The sequence below is a fragment of the Heliconius melpomene genome, chromosome 19 (genome assembly GCF_056956725.1).
Source record: "Heliconius melpomene rosina isolate 202511_hmr_F chromosome 19, ASM5695672v1, whole genome shotgun sequence".
Classification (NCBI taxonomy): Eukaryota; Metazoa; Arthropoda; class Insecta; order Lepidoptera; family Nymphalidae; genus Heliconius; species Heliconius melpomene.
Window position 1 is genome coordinate 11,541,743 of NC_140407.1, and position 25,200 is coordinate 11,566,942.

Consider the following 25,200-nt stretch of genomic DNA (forward strand, 5'->3'; position numbering starts at 1 on the left):
AATACTATTTTCATTCCCTTGCTCTGGTAATACAAACTGTGGCATAAAGTTTTGCCACTCAAAACTAGTTTTCGTATGCAAGAGATGCGTAATTTTTTTAAAGTTTGTTTAAAGATTTGTTTAAAATATAAAATCTTATATTTTTACCTAAAACAGTCCACCTATTAGTACGTAACGTACGTAAGTACGTAACTTTAAATAAAAGATATAAAAACATATATAATATTTATATAATGCAATAAAATAAAATAGCTTGAAATAGAATAGCACTAAAGTTGAAGTTTTTCAGATTCATATTTTTCTTCACTCTATATCCCGCGCACAGCAGGGTAGGCAGAAGGAACCTAGTGTTAAGAAACTCTGTTCCCCACTTTCCACCGATTTTTTCGAGACTTCGTGCCAGAACGAAGAAATTAAAATATTAATTAATAAAAAATAATTCCTCGAGTGGGGATCGCGCCCAAACCCGTCGTGTTACAGTCATGTCAGATGCGCCTCGATGGCCTCCTTAATGGTTGTTAGACCAATCCTAGATCTAATGCCACACACAGATAATATCTAGACATTGAAAACTAAAGATTTTCCCAATTTAATAAAACAGTAGGAGAAAATGGGCATTAAAGAGCCAGTTTCCAAAAACTGGCCGTATCAAAAACTAGATTACAATCTAGTTATAAAACAAGAAAATCTAGTTATAAAATCAGATTTATATGTAAGCTCTGTAGTTTAGTGTAGGATATAATTTGTATTTCTACAGCGATTGAATTAAAATAGACACTTTAATAATTAAAGGAGTTTACGAAATTACAAAATATCTTTCTCCCAGGAAAGTAAAGAGAAGCAAATTAAGTTTCTATTTTCTGTTCATTTAGATAAATTGCATACTCCTGCGTAGAGGAAGCCAATGTCACAATTATATAATAAAACTCAAATTGAATTTACCAACGCACGTGCCAATCATCATCACCAATCATGAGAACTTCTCACAATTTAAACTTAAACCTCATTTTATTAAATAAAAACAGTTTAAAAAATAACACTTAAAAAATTCAAATCAGTTCCTCATTATTCTTATGATTGTTCATTTTGAAAAAATAACACATGTAGAGCAAATATGGGGTGGGCTCACACAGACTGGGCACGGGGCACGGGCGCGATAAGCACTTGAACACTTCAAATAACGTGCGCGTGACCGAGCTAACGTCGGCGCGAGGCCGCCTAAGCTCTATTTGTCGCCTGAATAGAACAACTTCTGATGAGTGTTTAATAAGTCCTCAGATGTTTTGTTTATCATTGTACAATATTTTCGATTGTATTCTATTTTCATTATAATCTTTTTCATATTATTATGTATTTTATTTTAATTTCGCTCATTATTTGCTATTTGTGATTGTTGGTTGTAATAGAATTGTATTACAAAAAACAAGAAAGACGATTAAAAATAATGTATATATGTATGTATATATAAAAATAAAAAGTAAGGAAAGAATAAAAGAATGATCAAAATTATAGAAAAATATAAGCGAGAAAAAACTATAGTTTAAGTAAAATAAGTTATTTAATATTGGCAATTAAATTTATTCTGGTATTGGACGCTAAAAATAAATAAATCATACAAATCGGTTCATTAGTAATCCTTTCACTGAGAGTACGACTCTCCAAACAATGTATTCCTTTTCATACGAAGATATGCTCATCTAACATAGAGGCTACGACATCGTTAGTGATATTGTTTTGATTCAAGAAAACAAATTAAATATTGGATATTCCATTATAAATATTATTATTATTTTTAATATATGGTATTTAGATCTTAAAATAGCTATGAAAATCTAGTAAAATTTAAGAAGTCATTTGAGAAATGTCAAAAACAACCTTTCTTTTCTTTTTTGCTGGTAAACTTTCTTAGCTTTCTTACATTAAATGTAAATTATTTCATTAAATAATCTTTGTCCTTACTTAATATAAAAAAATTAAAATAAAAAAAAATTAAAAAGCTTTCTAGATGTTTTATTAACTTTTACGATTCCTTTCATTTGAAACCCATATTATGTGGTGGGTTGTACAAAAAATTCTAATCTGCCATTTTATTACGGCGGCCATTTTATATTAACAGCAATATTGATTATATGTAATTTAGTTGTCATCAGAAGAAAAGTCGGAATCCAAATTCCAAGTTGAAACGTTACTGACTGAACTTGGCGCTTTAAATTCTAATTTCATGGGGGACAATTATAGAATATGATCTCTCAAGGGTAATATGCAAAGGTGTTAGTTTCACATCATTATCAAATTTGAATATTCCATGGGGACGAATAAAAAAGAAAAGATATTTAAATACCTTCCAATTAATAAACAAAATACTTATGAACAATGAGAAATTATATAGCACCTCTAGAATTTTTTTTAAAATATTTTTTTTTACTAATGTACCTGTAATAATAGAAGTTTAAAAATATTGTACCTAGTTATTATTTTACATTCCCACGAGTCTCTATTTAGCAATTAATAATTTGTATAAGTATTAACTATCCCAGCTTCTACGGTTTGTGATCTTTTTTTAAATCGACGTCGCACAGCATTGGATGTCCTACAACTATACGAGAAATAAGTAAAAATAACAAACAAAAACATACCCTATCCAAACATTTTCTATAAGTGTGTGGGCTTTTACCGGTGTGATGATACGCACCTGCACTGTGACAAATGAGAGCTGCGGGAAAAATCGCACTCTTGCCGTACCTATTTGGCTGAATTAATTCGTCTCGCGGTGTCTCTTAGAGCGTCATTCTTTAAAATAGAACTCAAAAGTGGTAGAAGCGTCCGTTATATATTTTTAAATTATTGTAAAATAAATTTATTTAATGATAGCAGTATGTATTTTATACGGTAATAAGTTTTACAATCTTTTTTGAAATCTAAAAGGTCACATTGTTTTTATGAAAAAAGAGACTATTTTAATATAGATTTTTTTTATTCATATATTCTGAATTTATATTATGTATTCTACTGTTAACTGTAAAGTCACTATGTTATACACTGCACATTTTAGAGACACTACGTGTGGTTTTGATAAGCTCAACGTCGAGGTGCTTTATCTATCTCAAAGAAAGGAGGATTAAAATCATTAAGAAAAACAAAACTAGTTTTAAATATACATTTTATTTTTCATACTGATCCGAATCCGAGACCATCGCCGTGATAAACACTGTCAGTTATAATTTAGTTTGCAACTTGTCCTGTCTAAGCGCTACTACGCCGTAGCACTCGTAGCTCTCGTAGCAGGCACTTAGCTGGTAGCCCGCGGCACTCTGATTTATGTCCCAGCGACATTCAGCCGTGACAATTTATTTCAATTAACGCGACTGTGAGTACGCCTCTAGCGTTCCATTATGCATCTACTAAGATTTATTGTAATATTTTTTTGAAAATTGCCACATTCCATTGTTAAATTTGTATTTACATACTTATATAGAAAAATTGTAGAAATATAACATTTTATGATTTACATTTCTATTTTTTTTATTTAAGCAAGCAAAAGACAAATATTATGATTTTTTTGCAGTATTTTAAAGCTTCAAATCCAGTTACGTATAATTTTTTATATGTTTTCAAAAAAAATATAAAACACAATTGTTAATCCATTTATCATATCAACCTATAAATCATATTAAACGAGAGAGAGAGAGAAAGAGAGAAAGTATGATCAAATAACGACTAAGTATATACAGAATAGATCCCTTGAATCGTCGCGTTACCTAATCCGTGCCATTTTCGCAATAAACTCTATTTTTTCTCAATTGAACGCTAAACGGTTTACTCAACGAATCCCGATTATTCCAGAGCATTCATTTGTTCGTTAAAAGCGTGACTATTCTCAAATCCGTTGACGCTCAGCAAACAAAGAGCGGTGGCTCGCGAAAAAGTCCTTTTAAAAATGTTGCGGCACGTACGGAAGAAAGACTCCATTACTGTAAAGTGGGCGAATGTTTGTATAAGAACTAAATCAATGCCTAAACAAATACTTTTCAAAAAAAACATAATTAGCTTTCATTTTCAATTGTTTTTTTTTTATTTATTGGAAGATTATATTTCTTTAATTTGGGAATTCATTAAAGATGTTTTGTTCCTTTTAGATTTACACTTTATCCTTCACGTAGCATTAAAGGCAGAGGAAAGCTGGGAACCTAGTGTTAAGATACTCCATTCCCATTAAGACACTTCTGCTCACCACTTTCCATATATGTTGTAATGTAGCCTAGGTCCTATCCAGGCCTAATATATATACAACAAAAAAATTCCAATCCGTCTGTACGTTCAGAAGATGTAGGTTTACAAACCAGATAAATAGACAAACAGACAAAAAAATAAAAATCATAGATTCGTATTTTAGTAATATTTTAGTGTATTCATTTTTTTTTTTTGGTTAATATATTCAATATATGGACATAATTAGGTAGGTAGTTTTATTACACTATAGATGATTATAATCATTGTGGAAACTGATATACAATATAGTAAATAATATATAAATGTTTGTTTAATACAGTGTTCATCTTTATATTCTTTAACTAACAAATAATAACTATATAAAAATTAATTATAAATTATTAATAAAATAAAAAAAATCGTTTTATATTTATTCAATTTATATTATTTCTCGGGGAGGTTGCCCAGTGCTTTAATGAGTTCAACATAAACATCAATACCCTTAAGAAAAACGTCTAAAGCGATATATTCATCCGAGTCGTGTAATTTATTTACCATATTAGTTCTTGTCGCAAACCCTAATGCAGGTATGCCTTTAGCTCTCATGGGGAGCATGTCGGACGTAGCTGGGCATACGATTGGAACTAAAGTAATATTTCTAAAACAAAACAAAAATATTATAATTAATAATAAGTACGTATATACATATATGTATTACATTTACATTATACTTACAATTTTTGTAAAGTGTCAACCATCGTCACCCAATAAGGATTCGAATTGTCTACTACCGTCGCTGAAGAATTTTCTATTCGTCTTATAAATTCAAAAGTAGCATTGGGACCTACTTTATTCAACCAACCGTTTAACTGAAACATTTTTTTTATATTACCACCATTTCAATTTTCATAATTACCATATTCATAGAAAATAGACTACATTTTCAATTTTCATGTTTTACAATTTTTTCATAATATTTTTTAGTTATTATAACTAAAAAAGTTTATGAAAAAATTGTTTGTTGTAGGTTAAATTGATAATATAATTATGATGTAATATCGCGTGTTATAAGATATACATATGTGGGTGGACACCATGTTACAAAAATCTATTACGTCGAAAACCACAAAAAACCAAAAAAAAGTAATTCAAAAATTCCTAACTAAAAAGTATTACATAGTATATACGTATCGCCTATTGTAGTACAAATAGGCATATTCTTCGAATATTTATTCTACGGTGACGTAGGACTTAAGATATTGGATGTTCACTTTTTCTTCGTCACTGTGAGAGAAGAAATTAAAAACAATAGAAATAGTTATATTACATAAATTGCTCTATTTACGCAGTTTGGACTTTGAAATAGTTAATATGTTACGGTTAGAAAAAAGACCTCTTACAGTTAAATAACAAGGAACCTAATGATACTTACCATGAATTGAAACTCGGTTGTGTTCACTGCAACAGCCAATCTCATATCTATGACTACTGAATAGAGCGCAGGTACAACATTGGTTGCGATTCCACCCTGCAATAGTATTACAAAAAAACAAATATATTTGAAATGCGGTATCAGCTAGGTAAAATAATAGATTTATTTCGTAATTAAATGTTTTAAAATATAACATACTTATATGAAATTACGTACATTAATGGAATTTACGTTTGTTGTCGTATATGCTCCAAAATCTCCGAATGCCACTGATTTCTGGATTTGTACTTGTTCACGTCTAAAATCTGATGCCAAGTCTAATAATATTCGAACCTAATAACAATATTTTAATAAATATTTTTAATAAACTAGTTAAATCGAGTTAGGTAAAGTGTTATTCCACATTTTGGAAAGAAAAGTACTTAAACATATAAAAATTTGAACGTAGCGGGATTTGAACCCGCTAATATAACAGCAAGCCCGATGCAATAAATATTAAAAGAGACAATAGATGGCGCAACGATGTATCGTCCGACTATAAACGCCCTTGAAGAAATAAATTATTCTCATTTCACCGCTCTGGTAAAGAAACAAATGTGCGGTGTTGATTTGCGCCATTTGACACGTCTCGAAGATTAGGTGGAAAATTTGGCACGGAATATCTTAACTGTAGGTTCCTTCTTACTAATATTATAAAATAATAATAAAAAGATAAATTAAATAAAATAAAGATTAAATGGATTAATTACATTACCTTCTCTGCTGCGACTGCCTCTGACGTTGACGATCCATGACCACCTTCACCCAGGATTTTAAATTTTACCTCTAAAAATATAATTATGATTAAATCATGTCACGATATCATTTAAAATGTATGTATAATGTTTTATTACAGTTTTTGTTATACGCTCCGGATTTAAAAAAAAAAAATTACGTGTTGAACAATCTTTCTACTGATTATATTTTTATAATTATTTCAAATTTAGTGTTTACCTCATGAATCTATTAAGTAAATAATCTCCGTCTTACTACGAAATAGTAGTAATATAAGAAATACTTAATATATTATCGTAAACAAAAAAAGTGATAATTAATTTTAGTTCATTTGAAATTAATTTCTGCAATATGGCAATAGTCGGTTAAAAAAACTGATACTCACGCCATGCTCTCTTGTCCCAGTATGTAGCATACATTTTATCAGACGGCGATGTTAGACCTTCATCCAAAGCGAATCCAATATTTAATTCTTTGAATTCATTAGTCTCTACAAACGGCACCATACCTCTTTTACCACCGGTTTCTTCATCTATAAAAAATAATCAACTTCATGCTGTATTCCGCACACAGCAGGGTAGGCAGAAGGAACATCCAGGAACGTGTTAATACACTCCGTTCCCCACTTTCCGCCGAATAACTGGAGGTACACGCGTGTTGGGCGTTAAGTAGCGGGAATTGACGCCACCAGCGAACCCACAACCAGTTCCATTTACATTGACACTTTGTGCCTCTGCGCCACGACTGGCTGGTTTTATCACAATAATTCGTACAACAATTTTAGTTTTCATCATATTATTTTTAAATATGCTATTGACACCTCTTGGGGCATCAGTAAAAAGGGGGTCTGTAAATCACGTTAGTACACCTACATGAAAATAATATATAACCTTAATTATTTACCGGGCATAACAGTAAAATGAATCGTCCTTTCCAAAGTGACGTTATTTAACACCAGTTTTCGAATGGCTTCTATATATTGAATGGTTACTGCCTTAGTATCTTGAGTTCCACGACCGTACATATTTCCGTCACTATCAATATGTCCCTTGAAAGGAGGATACGTCCATTGGTCCTAAAGTAAAAGATAAAAAAATTAAAAAATATATATCTTTCTTTCTTATATGTATAGAGATATAAAACATATTATGTTATATTATATCTCTATACATAATTAAAGTTTTTTCTTCAACGAGAATATTTAATTCAAAATACAATATTTACCTAGTATACAATGAAACTTACTTTTTCAACCGGGACGACATCCGAATGGGAGTTAAGCATGATAGTCGGAAGGTTTGGCTTTGAGCCTTTCATGGTCAGCACACATATTGGTAACCCATCGGGCTCATAAACAGAAAATGACAAATTCAACATTACTGCCTGACGTCTCCAAAAGTCCACCACCAAATCTATAGCGCACAAAACAAAACTTAAATAATGCAGTAATAATGCGTGTTCATTAACAGAATTCAACATCGAGTATACTTATGTTGCAACAGAAACAAGAAAAAAACATAAAAGATAATATATATGGTGTATGGTATGGTTCTTTAAATCTGGCGTTCCGAGATGGCCAGTTGAGCACATATCACTTCGCTAATGTCACGTTGTATGGAGAGGACACGAAGGAGGTAGATAATAGATAAAACAAGAAAAGATAATGACAGAAAAACTGTTAAAGTGTGAGTGCGTTACAAGTAAAAATACAATAAGTACATAAAGATTTGAGTTTATTGATGAGTTTTAAAGTTTAAATCGTTATTGTCAAGCATGATGCATATTGATGCCTAATGATTGCATCAGGAATCGAATCCACAACCTATTGCATTTGCAGCCTCACGCTTGTGCCCATTTGCCCATGTGCCACGACTCGCCTAAAAATTTAAGTTACAATTAATAGTTTTATGATGGCCTTACAATTTGTTCAAATTGTATAATATTTGTATTAAACAAAAATAAGGGTATCAGTTATCGACATCAAAGTAGATAATTAGTAAATAATTATCAACTGGATATGTACCGAATTAAAGTTATTTTAATAAAACAATGTGACATTGGCGACGTGATATGTGCTCAGCTGGCACGCTCGGAATGCCGTAATCAAAGAACCATACCATATTTTCATAAAATAATTAGTGAAATAAAAAGTAAATGTAATAAATATATACTCGGACCTATCTTTACTTTACTATTGTTATTAGTTCAAATGGATAATATCACACTATAAGGGAGAAATGCAGCTGAAACGCAGATTTTTAAATTGATCACTTAGTTTAGAAGCAGAAGATCTTGGTGGCAATATCACATTGTCACATCCGTAAATACATCTAAGTATAGATGCGGTATTTTCACACACCTATTTCAAATACAAATTATAAGGACTTTTTTTTAAAATACCCACAAAATGTTGATAAAATGTCTACAATTATTTTAAATGTTGATGACTCCGTAGAAATTGAATACAACTACCGCTTTAAGAGTCATTTAGCAACGACGATATGACGAATAACGGGATTAACATACAATGAGTGTTTTTATTCCAAATAAATAATTCTAATCATTTATAAATACGTTACTTACCCAAATTTCTCGTATACTGTGTGTCTATTTGTATGTATTCCTGAAGTAATTTAACTGATGCATTATCTTTATATTTTTTATTTGTAGTACAAGTAGATAAAACAATTGATGTGAATGCTACAAGATACAATATTACTATACGAAACATCTTAATCATTAATAAATTAACTTCGTAATGGACGTATAAAAAAAACGTCCACACAGAATGAAAGTCAATATCAGTTTAAAACTAAAGCATTTTCACCAACTGATGCTATAATAATTATTGCAACGGAGTTCCGTTGTAACATACGGTAGACCGACAAACCATGTCAAGTGTAAGTACTTATAATTTGTATGTAGGTACAACGTAAACCTCATTGTAAATAACAGATAAAATTTTCAATTAATTGTGTAAAATTCTCATTAATGAATTTTGTACTCAATATATGGCCAAAGAGAAGAAAATATAACAATATTTAAACTAAGATAAAAATATAAAATATTATATTAATTTAAATACATTATAAAATATATTATTCTATATATTTTATGTTTAAGGTTACGTATATCAAAAGGTAAAAATGGAATCCTTATAGGATCTTTTTGTGTCTGTTAAGACCTTTTATCTCGCGATCGCGTGGTGGTATCAAGTTGAAAATAATATCAAATATTCAGATTTACGATCTCTTTGAGCACAGAAAAAAAATCAAGCTTCTAAGTCTCCGCAATCAAAAGATTTGCTGCGTTTTGTGTGTAATTTGCAGCGTAATCAAAACCTATATATACCTACTTCCTGTAGACCTAGAGACGACGCGACGGCCTCGTTTTTAAATAAGCTAAATTTTATCAAAAACTTTCAAAGGGTGTAGGGAAAAAAAATACTGGTGATTTTTTTCCAAATCCTGGAACAGTAAAATAAATTTATTCCTATTACTAGAACTAGCGGACCCGGACGCGGCTACGCCTGCTTCAACTATAAGAATATTTATTAAATATATTCATGAAATTATTTTCAATTTTCAATACAATTAGTAAGAAAATATAAGCTTAAATAATCAAAAAGAATAATAAGTAGAGACATATTATTAGAAAAAAATATCTGAGTTATTGAAATGAACCAACAAAAGGATTAAAAGTATCTAAAGAATAGGTATTCTTCTTAATATTAGAAAATGATGTCGTAGATATCGACTCTATGAAATGACTAAACATTTCTCTATATTAAATAGGATAATTTTAGCGGGCAATATCAAATAAAATAAGAAGAGAACCAAAATGTAGTTTAAATTAATTATAAACTTCCTCTTTTATAATAAGGAAATAATTACATAAAAATTTACAATAGTTCAAAATTTATAAAAATCGTCAACGTCATCTGCCCGTTCGCGTCGGTCATACTATAACACTCGTAGGCTAGGTCATTTGGAATCAGTGACATCTCCTTAATTATTTATTAGAATGTTATACAGTAAACTATAATTTGAATCTAGATAAAATGTTAAAAGTGACTATTATATTTATTTTCATAAGGATGAATATCAAAATGTCGCGGTAACGGTTGCGTAGCGACGCGACGGTTGTTATTAACATGGCAGAATAAATTGCATGTCAAATTAGAAAGTACTTTAAAATATATTAGTTTATATGTGTAATGTAATGTTATATAGCCTATAACACTTCTGAAGAATGCAGCTTTCATACAAAAGAAAAACAAAGTAAATTGGGCCAGTAGATCCAGAGATCTTAGCGTTCAAACAAACAAACAAACAAACTCTTCCGCTTTATTATATTAGTATAGATGAACTACATTTAAATCGCATCGTAGTTATATTTACACAGGTGCTTTCATTTTTTTACCAATCACTATTTACCAAATAATATTTATTGAGTACAAATACTTGCAAACGTGTCCTAGTGCAGACTGTGAATTAGCTAATGCGCTTGGGTGGTGGTTAATATTAATAAAAAAATTACCAAAAATCACGTGTCACGATAATACTGGGAACAGCTTTAAGAGGATTGTTCTCAGGAACTGGAGAAACGGCAAACGGGGTTTAAACGGGAAAACGGGATTCCTTTCAGTTCCTTCCGTACCTTCCCGGGCCACACTCGATCCTTCGGCCTTCACTATATCCAGTCATTCCAGACATTCCCTTGTTTTTAATAACCGTAACCCAGTAGTGGGTTAATGGCCACTAATAATAATAATAATGTTTGAGCAACCATGGCGGAAGCCCTATTGAAGGTTATTATGCTCTCCATCACTTTGGAGAGCAGGGATGTGACAGCAATGGGCCTGTAGTTAGAGGATCAAAACCATCGCATTTCTTTGACCCGAGTGGATAAGAGAGCTCTTCATTAGGTATTACATAATAATAAAATAACCTATTTAAATTTGAGAAATGATAACCTTAAGAATGTTTATTAGTTAAACAAAAGGAATAAAAAACCACCTGGAAAAATATGCTTACTTTGCATGGCAGTGTCTATATAAATATACGTATTAAACATCCTCATTAATTTAAATAAAAAGTTCACATGATGTTATATGATTGAATATTTATGCTAAAATAAATGTGTTTTATTTAAATTAATACTTTATAACAAAAAATCACAAAAAAGTGATCATATCCCTATCAGGAAAGAATCTTTATCAAGGCTAGGTATTTTAGTTAGCTAAGTTAGTAAGTTAAGCTAAATTAGTTAAGCGTAAAAATAATATACAAATACTTTTGTTTAATTATAATTTTAATCTATATACAATTTAAATAATAAATATAATAACATAAAGATTCTATTATATATATATTAATATATATATATATATATATATTAATATATATATATATATATATATATTACAACATAATAAGTCATTGTTTTTATTGAACCAATTTATATTATTTCTCGGGCACCTTAGCCAGTGCTTCGATTAGATCGACATAAACATCAATACCTTTAATAAAAACGTTTAAAGAAATATATTCATTTTTATCGTGTATTTTATTAATCATATTAGTTCTTGTCGAAAATCCTAATGCAGGTATGCCTTTATCTCTCACGAAGACCATATCAGATGTAGCTGGGCATACGACTGGTTTTACAGTAATATTCCTAAAACAAAGTAGAATTATTTTTTAAATTTCGATTATCGTGATTTTTTTTAAATATGCTATTTTTTTTTATCGAAGGAACAAGAAATAAAGATCAATTTGTTCCAGAGAATACGTTTATTCGGAACATCGACATTAAATCTACTTTTTTCAGAAGCTTAAATCAATAAAAATGAAGCACAAGACAATATTGTAAAAGAAGTAGAAAAAATAATGAAATAGTAAATAATGAAATATTAGATGATAATAAAATGGTAAATGATAAAGAAAGTGATAAATTAAATACAATTAATACCAGTAATAAAAATCCTGAAACAGATTTGGTGCGGGACAATTGGTTTATTCAAAGCGAGTCAGATTATAGGTACCGGTAACGAAGAGCTTGATTATGAAGATGTATATATTATATTTCATTTAATACTTACAATTTTTTTAAAGTATCGACCATCGTCACCCAGTAAGGATTGGAATCGTCTACTGCCGTTGCTGCAGAGTGTTCTATTCGTCTTATAAATTCAACCGTAGCGTTGGGACCTACTTTATTTAACCAATTGCTTAACTAAAACAAAATTTAAAAAAATATATTTTACAGTACCACTTTTACCAATTTTTACAATTGCTAAAAATATTCATAGAAATATTCATAGCAAGTACATTTCTGTTCCCACTAGGGAAACTGAATACCCCGCAAGCTCCGCGATATGTGAAAGTAATATCTTAACATTAGATTCCCTCTATTTACTCTGCTATATGCGGTATATTAGATATAGGGTAGGGCCGAAAAAAACTTAAATATTGAAAAACATATCCATACATTTATGCTGTTAATAAAATTAAATGGTCCGTTTGTGATATCAACTTTACTGTGATTATTAAGTGCATATAGTTAATATGTTACAGTTAATAAACAGATCTATTACAATTATTAAAAAGGAAATTTAAAGCTTACCATGAATTGAAACTCGGTTGTGTTCACTGCAACAGCCAATCTCATATCTATGACTACTGAAAAGAGCGTAGGTACGATATTGGGGGCGAGTCCACCCTGAAATATTGTTATAAAATAACAAATATGTCTTTCAAATGTAAAAAATAATAAATTTATTTCGTAATTAAATGTTTTAAAATACATATATAGTATATGGGGGCTAGTCGTGGCGCAGGGGCTCAACACACAGTTGTGGGTTCGATTCCAACTCGAGAAAATGTTTTTTTTTTTAATTTATATTTCTATTTCTTGGCTTTAGTGAGGCAAAGTCCGGCGGCCACTTAACACGTAATGTCTCCAGAATTCGGCGGACACTGGGGAACAGAGTGTCTTAACAGTAGTTTCCCTCTGCCTACCCTGCTGTGTACGGGATATAGCGTGAAGCCGATTATTAAAATAATATATACATATATTGGAATATACCTACATTTATCATATTTACGTTTGTGGTGGTATATGCTCCAAAATCTAAGGGATTCACTGATTCTCCGATTTTCATTTGCTCACGTCTAAAATCTGATGCCAAGTCTAATAATATTCGCACCTAATAACAATATATCATATTATTTTTAGTTAACAGACATGGAAATTTATAATAAAGTAGTTAAAATGAGTAAGGTACTTTTTCACAAAAGGCAGTCGATATGAATTTTTCTTCACTCCCGTTACCACTACCACTGTGACTGACTATTATATGGACTTTATAATATCCACATAGATAAATATATAGATATCTTTAAATTGCATATAATAACTGCAAGCATAATGTAATAAATATTAAAAGATATAAATGTAGATGAGGTCTTCGTGGCACAGCGGTTTATCGTCTAACTATCTAATATAGTTGTAGGTTAGATCTCGCCATTTAAGAAATTAATTATTTTCATTTCCCGCTCTTGTAAAAAATCAAATGTAAGGTATTGATTTCCGCCATATAACACGTGACGTCTCGAAGATGAGAAAAAAAATGTTCAGAACGAAGTATCTTAAAACTAACTTCCCTCTAGCGCCATTCTTATCCTCTAGTCTTATAAAATAAAATAAATAATAAGAAAACTGATTAAATAAAATAAATATTAAATGGGTTTCTTGCATTACCTTCTCTGCTGCAAGATCCTCTGACGTGGACGACCCATGTCCGCCATGACCTCGGATATTAAATTGTACCTCTAAAAAGTTTATGATTAAATGGTGTCACTATATTAATTAATATGTATAATTAAAAAAATTGTTACAATAAATATATTACATCGGATTTTTATCTTCTGGTGGTTTATAGATATGACGTGTTAGACGATCTTTCTAATTAATATATTTTTATAATCGTTTTAAATGTACTAAAATGTCGTCTAAATATGACGCTATAAATTAGATATTAATTAGATAAGGAAAATCAATAATAATTTTTTACCTCATGAATCTATTAACTGAATAATTTCCGGTCTTACTACAATAAAAAGACCTTGTACTCAGTCAAAACTAGATAGTAAATATTATGGTTTTAAATATTATTTTTTTCAGCTTCACGCTGTATCCCGCACACAGCACGGTATTACCACTTTCCGCCGAATTCTGGAGGCATTATTGAGTGGAAGAACTCAACGCAGACTTTGACTCAGAAATATGCCAACACTGTTAAAAAACTTACTTACGCCATGGTCTCTTGTCCAAGTTTGTAGCATACATTATATCACTCGAAGATGTTAGACCTTCATCCAAAGCGAATCCAATATTTAATTCTTTGAATTCATTAGTCTCTACAAACGGCACCATACCTCTTTTACTACCTGTCTCTTCGTCTATAATGAAATTAATTAAAATTTATTATGAAAATGTAATATTTGAATTTTTTTAAGTTTTTGGTACAAATAACATAAAATGTTCAATATAAAATACTATACTGGATTATATAATTTTTAAAATCCTTTTTGATGGAGCTAAATGCAAATATTTACCGGGTATAACAGTCACATGAATCGTTCTTTCCAAAGTGACGTTATTCAATACCAATTTTCGAATGGCTTCTATATATTGAATAGTAACACCCTTAGTATCTTGTGTTCCACGACCGTACATGTTTCCGTTACTGTCAATATGTCCCATGAAAGGAGGATACGTCCATTGGTCCTAGAGTAAAAGGTAAAAAGTTATTAAAAAATATATACCTTTTTTATTTTCTTTCTTATTCTAGATGTTGCAATAAATATCCTTGTCTTGAAAGGGGGAAACAATAATCACAATAATGAACACTGAACAAGCATTGTAACTAACTTATAGAGGTATATTTGTGAAGACTCGTATGTATGCTATAAAAATCAGCTTCAGCTGTATTCGGCACACAGCCGGGTTCCAGGCCTAGGGAACTTATTGTTAATACACTCCGTTCACCATTTTCCGCCGAAATCTACGACGCGACTTAACGCTGAGTTTTGCCTAGACATCAGAGCGAAGAAATGATAATATAAGTTTAAATAAATATTTCATTTTGTCGAATGGGGATCGACTTCACAACCAGTAGTTTACAGTTACTTATGCGCCACGATTGGTATGTATACCAAAATTTATATATACACCAATAATTTAATAATATATTTTTTAACTTGATCGAATAAACAATAAGGTTTTTAAATTATACATATATACTATAATATTTATCTCGTATCTAATACACTTACTTTTTCAACCGGGACAACATCTGAATGGGAGTTAAGCATGATACTTGGAAGGTTTGGCTTTGAGCCTTTCAACGTCAGCACACATATTGGTAACCCAGCGGGCTCGTAAACAGAAAATGACAAATTCAACATTACTGCCTGACGTCTCCAAAAGTCCACCACCAAATCTACAGTGCATAAAACAAAGCTAAATAATATACACACAAAATACTATGTAGGTAGTTTACAAAATAAATTTTATTAAATTAAACATTTTAATTAAATCAACATTGAGCTCTGTCAATAACTGAAAAGCGAAAAGATTCGATACTTTTTATTTTTTTTATTAATAATCAACCTACAAAGTAATTACAGAAAAACTGTAAAAGTATAAGTTAAAATGCATTACAGGTAAAAATACTAAAATAAAGCCAAGCTTCACTATTCACATCTAAAGATTTAAACCCTATGATATATTTAAATTAAATGGTAGGTAAGTATTCTAACTTCGGAGCCTTTGATACATTTACTGTTATTAACCTTAATAATGTTTGATAGAAACAGATCGTCGATATTATTTGTAGTTGTGTGTATTGTTAGGATATTATATTTGTATGTAAAGAACATTTTAATTAAATATAGAGGCCTATCGTAGCGTAGGGGCACACGCCTCGTCTGTAAATGCGACAGGTTCTAACTTCCATTCCCATTCGAGGAAATTAAATATTTAATATTTTCATTTCCTCGGTGGTAACAAGGAGAGTATATTAATCATAATTCGACAAGGACTTGGCAGTTCGTTTTGGTAAACAACACTATATGTATAGGTACTTTTTATGTATTGAAATTGTAAATCAGATGCTATTGTCAATCTGGTGGACGTACCAATGACTTACACAAAACATTTCAATAGAAAATAAGGAGAACTAATTAAGAGTTTAAAACATATTATAGAGAATTAGCATAAATTAAAATATATTTAAAATTACAATATCGACAAAGTAGTTGCCGAGGTGATTAGAGAAATCCCTTAACACAAACTTAAGACAGACTATTTTTAATTAACAAGAGAAAATAAATTAATCTTTAACTAAAAGAGAAACCGACTTTTAACAACGAACTAAAAAGTAAAAAATAATTTTACATCAATAATAAGTCAATTCGGAAGTTTCATTGAAAATTTATATTTTTTTGCGAAAATAATTTTACGTAAGTACCCACCCAGCATTACCAGAGTCGATTAACCATTTAAACGTGTACCATACAAAGGTCAAGGGCGTCGAACTTAATACATTGTCATTTCAAATGTAAGAATAACCAAACTATCAATTTCACCACTTTGTAATTATCATATATATGTTAATGATATTTGATATTTAATATTTAAATTTTTTATTAAATAAATATACTCGTATCGTAACGAACATATTTTTTCTAATTCGGCGGAAAGTGGAGAACGGAGTGTCTCAATACTAGGTTCCCTCTGCCTAGCCTGCTGTACCCCAGATCAGCGAGAAACTGATTTGATTTGATCAAATATTTTTTCTAAAGTAAAGAATTATCTTAGAATAATAATAATTATTGTTAAGTAATGTTCGACTACTTATTCATACTACCTTGTTGGCACCAGAAATTGATACTTAAACGAAATGGGAACCTAGTGTAAGAAGTTTCTGTCGTTCCCCACTTTCCGGAGAATTCTGGAGACAATTCGTAGCGGAAGGAATTTTTTTTTTTCTTTGAGTGGAAATCGAATCCACAACCTATCGGACAATTACAGCAGCATGTTTATCCCTAAACGCCACGACTGGCCTCAAATTTTATGTTACAAATAATAATTTTAGGATGGCTTAAAATTTGTTTTTAAATTGCATAAAAATTATATTAACTAAAAGTAAAGGAGTAAGTTATCGACATCAAAGCTGTCATCTACACTTAAACGATTCCTAATTATCAACTGGGACAAAATGTATGGGCAACAAATACAATTAATGTTAATAAAATAAGTAATTACATAAAAAATAAATGTACTAAATAGATTAAAAAATAAACATTTTTTTTGTTAAAACTTGCATACTTAAGTACCTTTAAAATTCACACATTATTAGATTCAATGTAAGGATTTCATTTTGTCATTAATTAAAATAGAATCTTTGTAGCAATATAACTCTGGTTACATCTAAGTACAACAGGTGCGATATTTTCTTATACCTATTTATTTAGCTATAGTTCTTGGTAAAAACTTAAATGCTATAAAACACCGAGAAAATGCTCAGGAAACGCCTGCGATTATTTTAAATATACCCCCGTGTAGAATTAGAATACGCAACTACCGCTTTTAGTGACACACTTATATCTTTTTTTTCGCTTAAATATTTATAACCATTTATAAATATAATACTTACCCGAATTCTTCGAATTCTGTGTGTCTATTTGTATGTATTCCTGAAGTAATTTAACGGCTGGATCATCTTTATATTTTATATTTGTGATAAAAGAACCTAAAACAATTGATGTGAATGCGACAAGATACAATATTACTATACGAATCATCTTAATCACTAATTACTAAGTTTCAAAATGGAAGGACGTCCACACTGGATGAAATTCAATATTAGTTTAAAGCTAAAGCATTTACACAAACTGACGGTATAATAATTAATGCTATACTGGAGTCCCGTTGTAAGATACGGCAGACCGACAAACCGTGTCAAGTGTAAGTGCTTATAATTATATATGTATGTAGGTACATCGTAAATTAATTGTGATATAACAGAAAAAACATTCAATTTCTTGTGTAATATTCTAATTAATAAAATTTGTGAAAAACATATCAATGAGCTCAATTCAATAAATTTCATTTTTTTTTTTTAGATTTTTCCTTTATTTGTATTGTAAGTTTTCATTTTGTGCCAAATTTCAAGCCTAAAATATAAAGCCTACCTATCTTCTACTACCTATTTACCTTTTTATATGAATAACTTATTGTTATTGTACTGTTCACAGATGATACCTCGTGACGTGAATAGCGCATTATCGCATAGTAATGTACCTACTTTAGCTAGACATTATTATCATGTTAAAATAAATGTATTGAATTTGCAATGCCTAATGTTAAGAAATAAATCTAAGAGTAAACCCTCAATGTGACGGTATCAGCAGTGTTTTTGGTGTCGATCTATAGATTCCAAGCTCGAGTGGAATTCCTACCAGGAAACACTTGCAAATTAACCATCTCTGCCGCGTTTACTATTAAAAAGTATATTAACTGACTGAGCGCCCGACTTTTTCATTTTAACTATTTTGGCATTAAGTATATCTTGTGGAATTCTACTATGGGGCAGTGAGGCAGATATTAATTTAATATTTGTCCTTCAAAGCAGGACCGTGAAATCTATTTATAATCTGAATGCTGCGAGGTGTTTTTAGAGATACGTTGAGAGACTTCGCTGACGTTTGTTTTGGTTGACACACGTGTTAGTGAGAGTTTTGTTATTTTAGTGCTGATATCCCTCTTTTTTGTCGTTCAAGAAGCTGAAAGTTATAAAAGAATTTATTTTAGCAAGGTGGTTGGTTGTAGTAAGTGTTTGTGTTGTTGTGTATGTAGTTTAATTGTATTATAAAGTAGGTTAGGTTATTTTTATTTGCAATGGAGCCGGTCCGACCTCCTGATCCCCCTGATCCTGGAGGTAGTATGGACTCACACTTCTCTTCGAGAAAGAGACAAAGTGGAGACTCACCATCTGATAGTGATGGTCTCATTAAAAAAACAATAATTAATCCCGATACAGCTACACCCTCAATCCAGAATTTGTATGTACATCCTTCCCTATCCGAGAGCCCAAAATCCTATCTAGAATCCGATAAAGGCCCTTTCATTGTTTATGTGTCGAGGGAAACTCCAGACCCCGCTGCGGGTACCGCTATTAAAGCGATAAAATTTGGTCAGTTCTTACATAGGAATAAAGTTACTGATATTACTAAGGATGGTGTTAAGAACATTGGACGCAATAAAATTAGTGTTCAATTCTCAACGGCTACTGCAGCGAATTTATTTTTAACTAACCCAGTATTGAGTTTGTGTAAATATGTCGCCATTATTCCAACATTTAATATAACTCGAATGGGCATAATAAGAGATGTTCCCGTAGACTTTTCGTTAGACGAGCTTGTCGAGTCATTGGTGTTTCCCTCTGGAAGTGGACTAGTGATGAAAGCAAGGAGGCTGAACAGGAAGAATGTTAGTGAGGGGGTGACTACATGGATTCCGACTCAGTCGGTTGTGGTCACTTTCCGTGGACAAGAGTTGCCTGATAGGGTCTTTTCCTATCATTCCTCGCTTCCTGTAGAACCATACAAATTCCCAACAATACAATGTCTGAATTGCTGTCGTTTTGGCCACATTAAATCACAGTGTCGATCAAAACCCAGGTGTTACAGGTGTTCCCAGGATCATACTGGTGACACAACCAAGGAAAATTCAAACTGCTTGTATTGTGCTAGCAAGCATTATTCAACAGACAAGGACTGTCCTGAGTTTGCAAGGCAGCAGTCCATCAAAATTGCAATGTCCCAAGAGTGCATTTCTTACATAGAAGCATCCTCCCGTTTCCCTCCTGTTAAACAATCCTATGCAGATATTGCTAAGGTTATGTTTTCCCCTCATGTTTCCTCAACGTTGCTCCTGTACCACTTAGTAAGTTCTATCGTAAGACCGTTTTCCAAACCCCACGTCCCCGCGCTCCTCTTGCAAAGGGATTTGATAGACAAGCTCCCCAGTCCATAATTGGTAATAATTCCTCCTCCCTTCCTAATGGTTGTGCTCTGAATCAAAGTCTTGACAACTCAACAGCATCTAAAAATGATCTGTTAGGTGCCCTAACAGATATTCTTGTGAGCATAATTTCCACCTTTGATGAACTTTCTTTACCGTCCCACGTTGCCTTAAATCTTTCCAAAATTTGCAATAAGTTCCTTAATAATGGCGCCACTGAAATTCCTGCAATGGAACAGTAAAAGTATTCGGCCTAAAAGGCACGAACTACTTAATATTGTTTCACTGAATGAGCCTATCATTGTTGCCCTCTCGGAGACATGGCTGTTGCCTGGCTCTCCTTTTAGGGTGCCAGGCTTCTCCTGTTTAAGGGAGGACAGGAATGATGGGTATGGAGGTAGTGCTATCCTTATCCGGCACTCCTCTCCTTATTCCCGTATTCCTCTTCCAACTCACAGTCAACAGATTAATGCTGTTGCTGTGAGGGCCTTTGATATTTCCTTTCTATCTGTCTATATCCCCCGTCCTTCCTCTTCTATCTTCCTAGAGCTTAAATCTATCATCTCTTCGCTTCCTAGCCCTGTGTTGGTCCTGGGTGATTTTAACACTCATCACACTTTGTGGGGGTGTTATTCCTGTGATGGATTTTCACCTTCGTTGGTGGATATGATTGATGATGTAGATCTTTGCATTCTCAATGATGGATCGCCGACTCGTAGGGTTAATCCCAATCAGAATCCTAGGACTGCCGTTGACCTCTCCTTATCTTCTCCTTCCCTTGCTCCCAAATTATCTTGGTCCATTCTTCCTTCCACCTTTGGTAGTGATCACTTCCCGATTCTTTTATCTCTTAGTAATAGACCACTACCTACACCAAATCCTTATCCGCTTCTCAAATTTAATTTAAAAAAAGCTAACTGGATTGAGTATGCTGACTCGGTGGATTGTATGTTGTCCAACTTTCCTGAATCTATTGATTATGAGAATGTCATTGTTTATTATGATCGGTTTGTCTCAGCCATTTTAGCTGCGGCAGACTCTCATATTCCCAAAAAGCTCTCCATTCAGAATCAGATGCTTTCCAATCCCTGGTGGGATCAGGAATGCTCTGACTCTGTCGATCGGCGAATATCTGCCGAGGTGTCATACGCAGTCTCTATGACAATGGAGAATTACGATGAGTATCTACGTACCGATACGCAATTTAGGAATTTGATTTGGAAGAAGAAAAAACTTGGTTGGGTTAATTTTTGTGAATCCCTTAGGCCCCGCTCCTCTTCTTCCCTTGTCTGGACAAATGTTAAGAGATTTCGCCGGTCACTTAACAATGTCGACAGTCCTAATTCCAATAATCCTTCTATTTGGCTTAATGATTTTGCAGACAAATTAGCTCCTCCTTTTGTTCCATCACAAGACCTCTTTACATCCACGCTGGTTGAATCTTCAGAGGAAATGGATGCCTCCTTTTCCTTTGAAGAACTCAAAAACATCTTAGCGGATTTAAAAGACACTAGTCCAGGAGAAGATGGTGTCTATTATTCTTTCATCACTAGACTTAGTGAGAAAGCTAAACTCGTCTTTTTAAGTTTAATTAATAATATATTTCAATCAGGCAATATCCCCAACTCGTGGAAATCCCAAATTATTGTCCCTATCCTTAAACCTGGAAAATGTTCATCTGATCCTAACTCTTACAGACCCATTGCCCTATCATCAACATTATCAAAAATTACTGAGCGGCTTTTAAAAAACCGACTGGAATGGATAGTGGAAAGTAGAAATATCTTAGCTCCCTCTCAGTTTGGCTTTAGAAAGGGGTTAAGTACTACAGATAGTCTCAGCATTTTTACTACAGACATTCGAAAAGCTTTTGCCAAAGGAGAGTATTTGGTGGGTGTTTTCCTAGATGTTGCCTCTGCGTATGACAATGTCCTTCCTCCGGTGCTCAGGCAGAAAATGCAACAGCTGAGCATCCCGCCGAGGTTGAATCATTTCATATGTAATTTGCTAAATGGTAGGACGGTGTCTGTTAAACATCCCCTTCTTACTGTCCCTCCCAGACATGTCTGGAAAGGACTTCCTCAGGGCTCAGCTCTCAGTCCTCTGTTGTATAATATTTACACACATGACATCGAATTGTCTGTTAATAATTTTTGTAATATCCTTCAGTATGCTGATGACATCGTCCTTTATCACAGCTCAAATTCTGTGGAGGACATAACTTATCGATTAAATACTGCTTTGCACTACCTTAACCAGTGGCTCTCTTTACATGGTCTGGCATTATCTGTAGCAAAGTGCCAAGCGGTGGTTTTTACCAAAAGGAGAGTTATACCAAACTTTGAATTTTTTTATGATAATCAACACATAAATTTTGCAGAAAATGTAAAATTTTTAGGCATGGTTTTTGATAAAAGACTGAATGGAATTGCCCATGCTGAATATCTCACTAGAAAGTGTGAAAAAGGCATTAATGCTTTAAGAGCTGTATCTGGTGTGTGGTGGGGTGCACACCCTTATACTCAAAAACTACTGTACAATGCCATAATCCGTAGTCATATTGATTACGGATTGTTTGTTCTAGACCCCTTTAACAAAGTTGCTACTGAAAAACTTAATCGTATACAATACAAGTGTCTACGGATTATTTTAGGTGCAATGAAGTCTTCCCCCACCAATGCTCTGCAGGTGGAGTGTGTGGATCCTCCCCTTCCTATCCGCCGGCAATTCCTGTCTGACCGATTTGTAGGCAAAATGTTACAGCTGTCTTCCCATCCCTTATTGCCTAAGCTATCTGAGCTAGCGGACCTCATCCCCCGCGGCAAACCGCTCCCATACTTGCTCAATAGCTTCCTTAAATTTACTTCCCTTCCTCATCCCTTGTCCAGTAGTCCATCTAATCCTTTATTTTGTACGCCTTATCGGGCTTTAGTACACCATCCTTCTGTTATCACTAATCTTGGCCTATCCAAGGGAGCTGTTGACACCAACGCAATGTTTCAATCCAAGGTAAATGAAAATTGGCCAAACCATGTCCTCATCTTTACAGATGCATCGAAGCTTTCAAAGGAAAGCTGTGTTGGTGCAGCTTGCTGGATACCAAAATTCAAAATTATATTACAATTTAAATGTCCTCCCGAATCATCTGTGTTTACAGGAGAGGCTGTTGCTTTGTTGGAAGCAATCCTGTTCACACTCTCCCACGATTTTAAACAGACTGTTATCTTTACTGACTCATTAAGCTGCATATTGGCTATAAAGTTTCAAAATTAAAGCATTCTGGAATCAGTGGGAATGAATCTGCAGACTCTTGTGCTAAATTAGCCATCCAGTGTGGTACTTTAGATCACTTCTCTATTTCGGCTCAGGATCTGCTGTCTCTTGCACAAACTCATTTGGATTTGTCATGGACTAAATTCTGGGAATTGTCAAAATCTCAGAAAGGTAAGTATTATGCCACTATTCAACCCAATATCCCAAGGCGACCTTGGTTTTTTTCTCAAAAAACTACTGAACGGAGGGTTTTATCAACTGTTTGTCGTTTGCGCCTTGGGCATGCGTGTACACCTGTGCACCTAGCCAAGATCAGGGTCAGGGACCACTCACTGTGTGAATGTGGCCTGGACGACGGTTCACCTTCCCACATACTTTTTTCCTGTCCTAAATTAATTCATCCCTTATATGATGTTCTTCCTTATAAAGTTCCCCGTCCTCTTAGTGTTCAATGTTTGTTAATGTTTGTGTTTAGTCCTCTATGTAAATTTTTATGTAAATATATTAGATATAATAATATTAAACTATAAGTTAATATATTTGTAAAATATTATTTACTACTAACTCATGTTCATGTACATATTTATTTTATGATTTTTTATTTTATAGGTGAAGGCAACACTTTAACTGGACTCTTTTTGACATGCATTCTCCTATTGTGTAATATAATCTCTTTTTTACCGTACAATCTCCTTTGTGTGTTTTCCATACAACGTGACATTGGCGAAGTGAATAGTGCTCAACTGGCACGCTCGAAGCGCCATAAATAAAGAACCGAACCGAACCGAGATACGTTGATATTAAACAGGAAAACTGTTGGAATTCTTTGCGGCTACAGTGGTAACTTTCTATTCACATGATTCAACAATGCTTAATTAAATAAACATTTTAATTTGAATTTATAAAATTTATAAACGTTGGACATTGAATTTAATTGCGTCGTTCAATATTCTCACATACACAATAGTATACGTTATTGACCGTGAAAATATCTACTGAAAAACTAAACGTTATGTTAAAAATTTTAAAAAATCTCTTAAACGAACATAATAAACTTAATGCTCAAATATGTTTAATAATAATTTGATTATTCAAATGCTAATACCTATACATAAAAATATCATATGAAGGTACAATGAAGGTTTAAGGCCTGAAGGGAAAGAAGATAGTAAAGGCTTAGATTTTTTCCAGCTTTACCCTATATCCTGCATCTAGCAGGGTAGGAAGAGGGAGGCTAATGTTAAGACACTCCGCTCCCCACTTTTCGAATTCTGGACACTGAAGTCTGGAGGCAGTGTTTGTAGAGTGGCAGAACTCAACGCCGCGCTTTGCCTCGACACCAGAGCGAAGAAATGGAAATATAATCGAAAATAAATATTTCACTTCCTCGAGCGGGGATCGAACCCACAACCGTCGCG

The 25,200-nt window shown here is 32.7% G+C and overlaps 2 protein-coding genes across 2 annotated transcripts; both read right to left on the bottom strand.

The window, feature by feature from the left end:
- Nucleotides 1–4,535: 4,535 nt before the first annotated feature.
- On the bottom strand, nt 4,536–9,366 carry LOC146528751 (aminoacylase-1-like). The gene is made up of 9 exons (XM_085203561.1): nt 8,999–9,366; nt 7,661–7,827; nt 7,319–7,490; nt 6,801–6,947; nt 6,396–6,466; nt 5,858–5,974; nt 5,642–5,737; nt 4,945–5,078; nt 4,536–4,867 (listed from the first exon to the last, which is right to left on the bottom strand). The coding sequence occupies exons 1-9, from the start codon at nt 9,153–9,155 to the stop codon at nt 4,654–4,656; spliced, it is 1,275 nt and encodes a 424-aa protein (XP_085059687.1). The 5' UTR covers nt 9,156–9,366; the 3' UTR covers nt 4,536–4,653.
- A 2,344-nt stretch (nt 9,367–11,710) lies between these two features.
- On the bottom strand, nt 11,711–18,460 carry LOC146528752 (aminoacylase-1-like). The gene is made up of 9 exons (XM_085203562.1): nt 18,141–18,460; nt 15,757–15,923; nt 15,037–15,208; nt 14,734–14,880; nt 14,180–14,250; nt 13,509–13,625; nt 13,043–13,138; nt 12,519–12,652; nt 11,711–12,094 (listed from the first exon to the last, which is right to left on the bottom strand). The coding sequence occupies exons 1-9, from the start codon at nt 18,286–18,288 to the stop codon at nt 11,881–11,883; spliced, it is 1,266 nt and encodes a 421-aa protein (XP_085059688.1). The 5' UTR covers nt 18,289–18,460; the 3' UTR covers nt 11,711–11,880.
- Nucleotides 18,461–25,200: the final 6,740 nt, after the last annotated feature.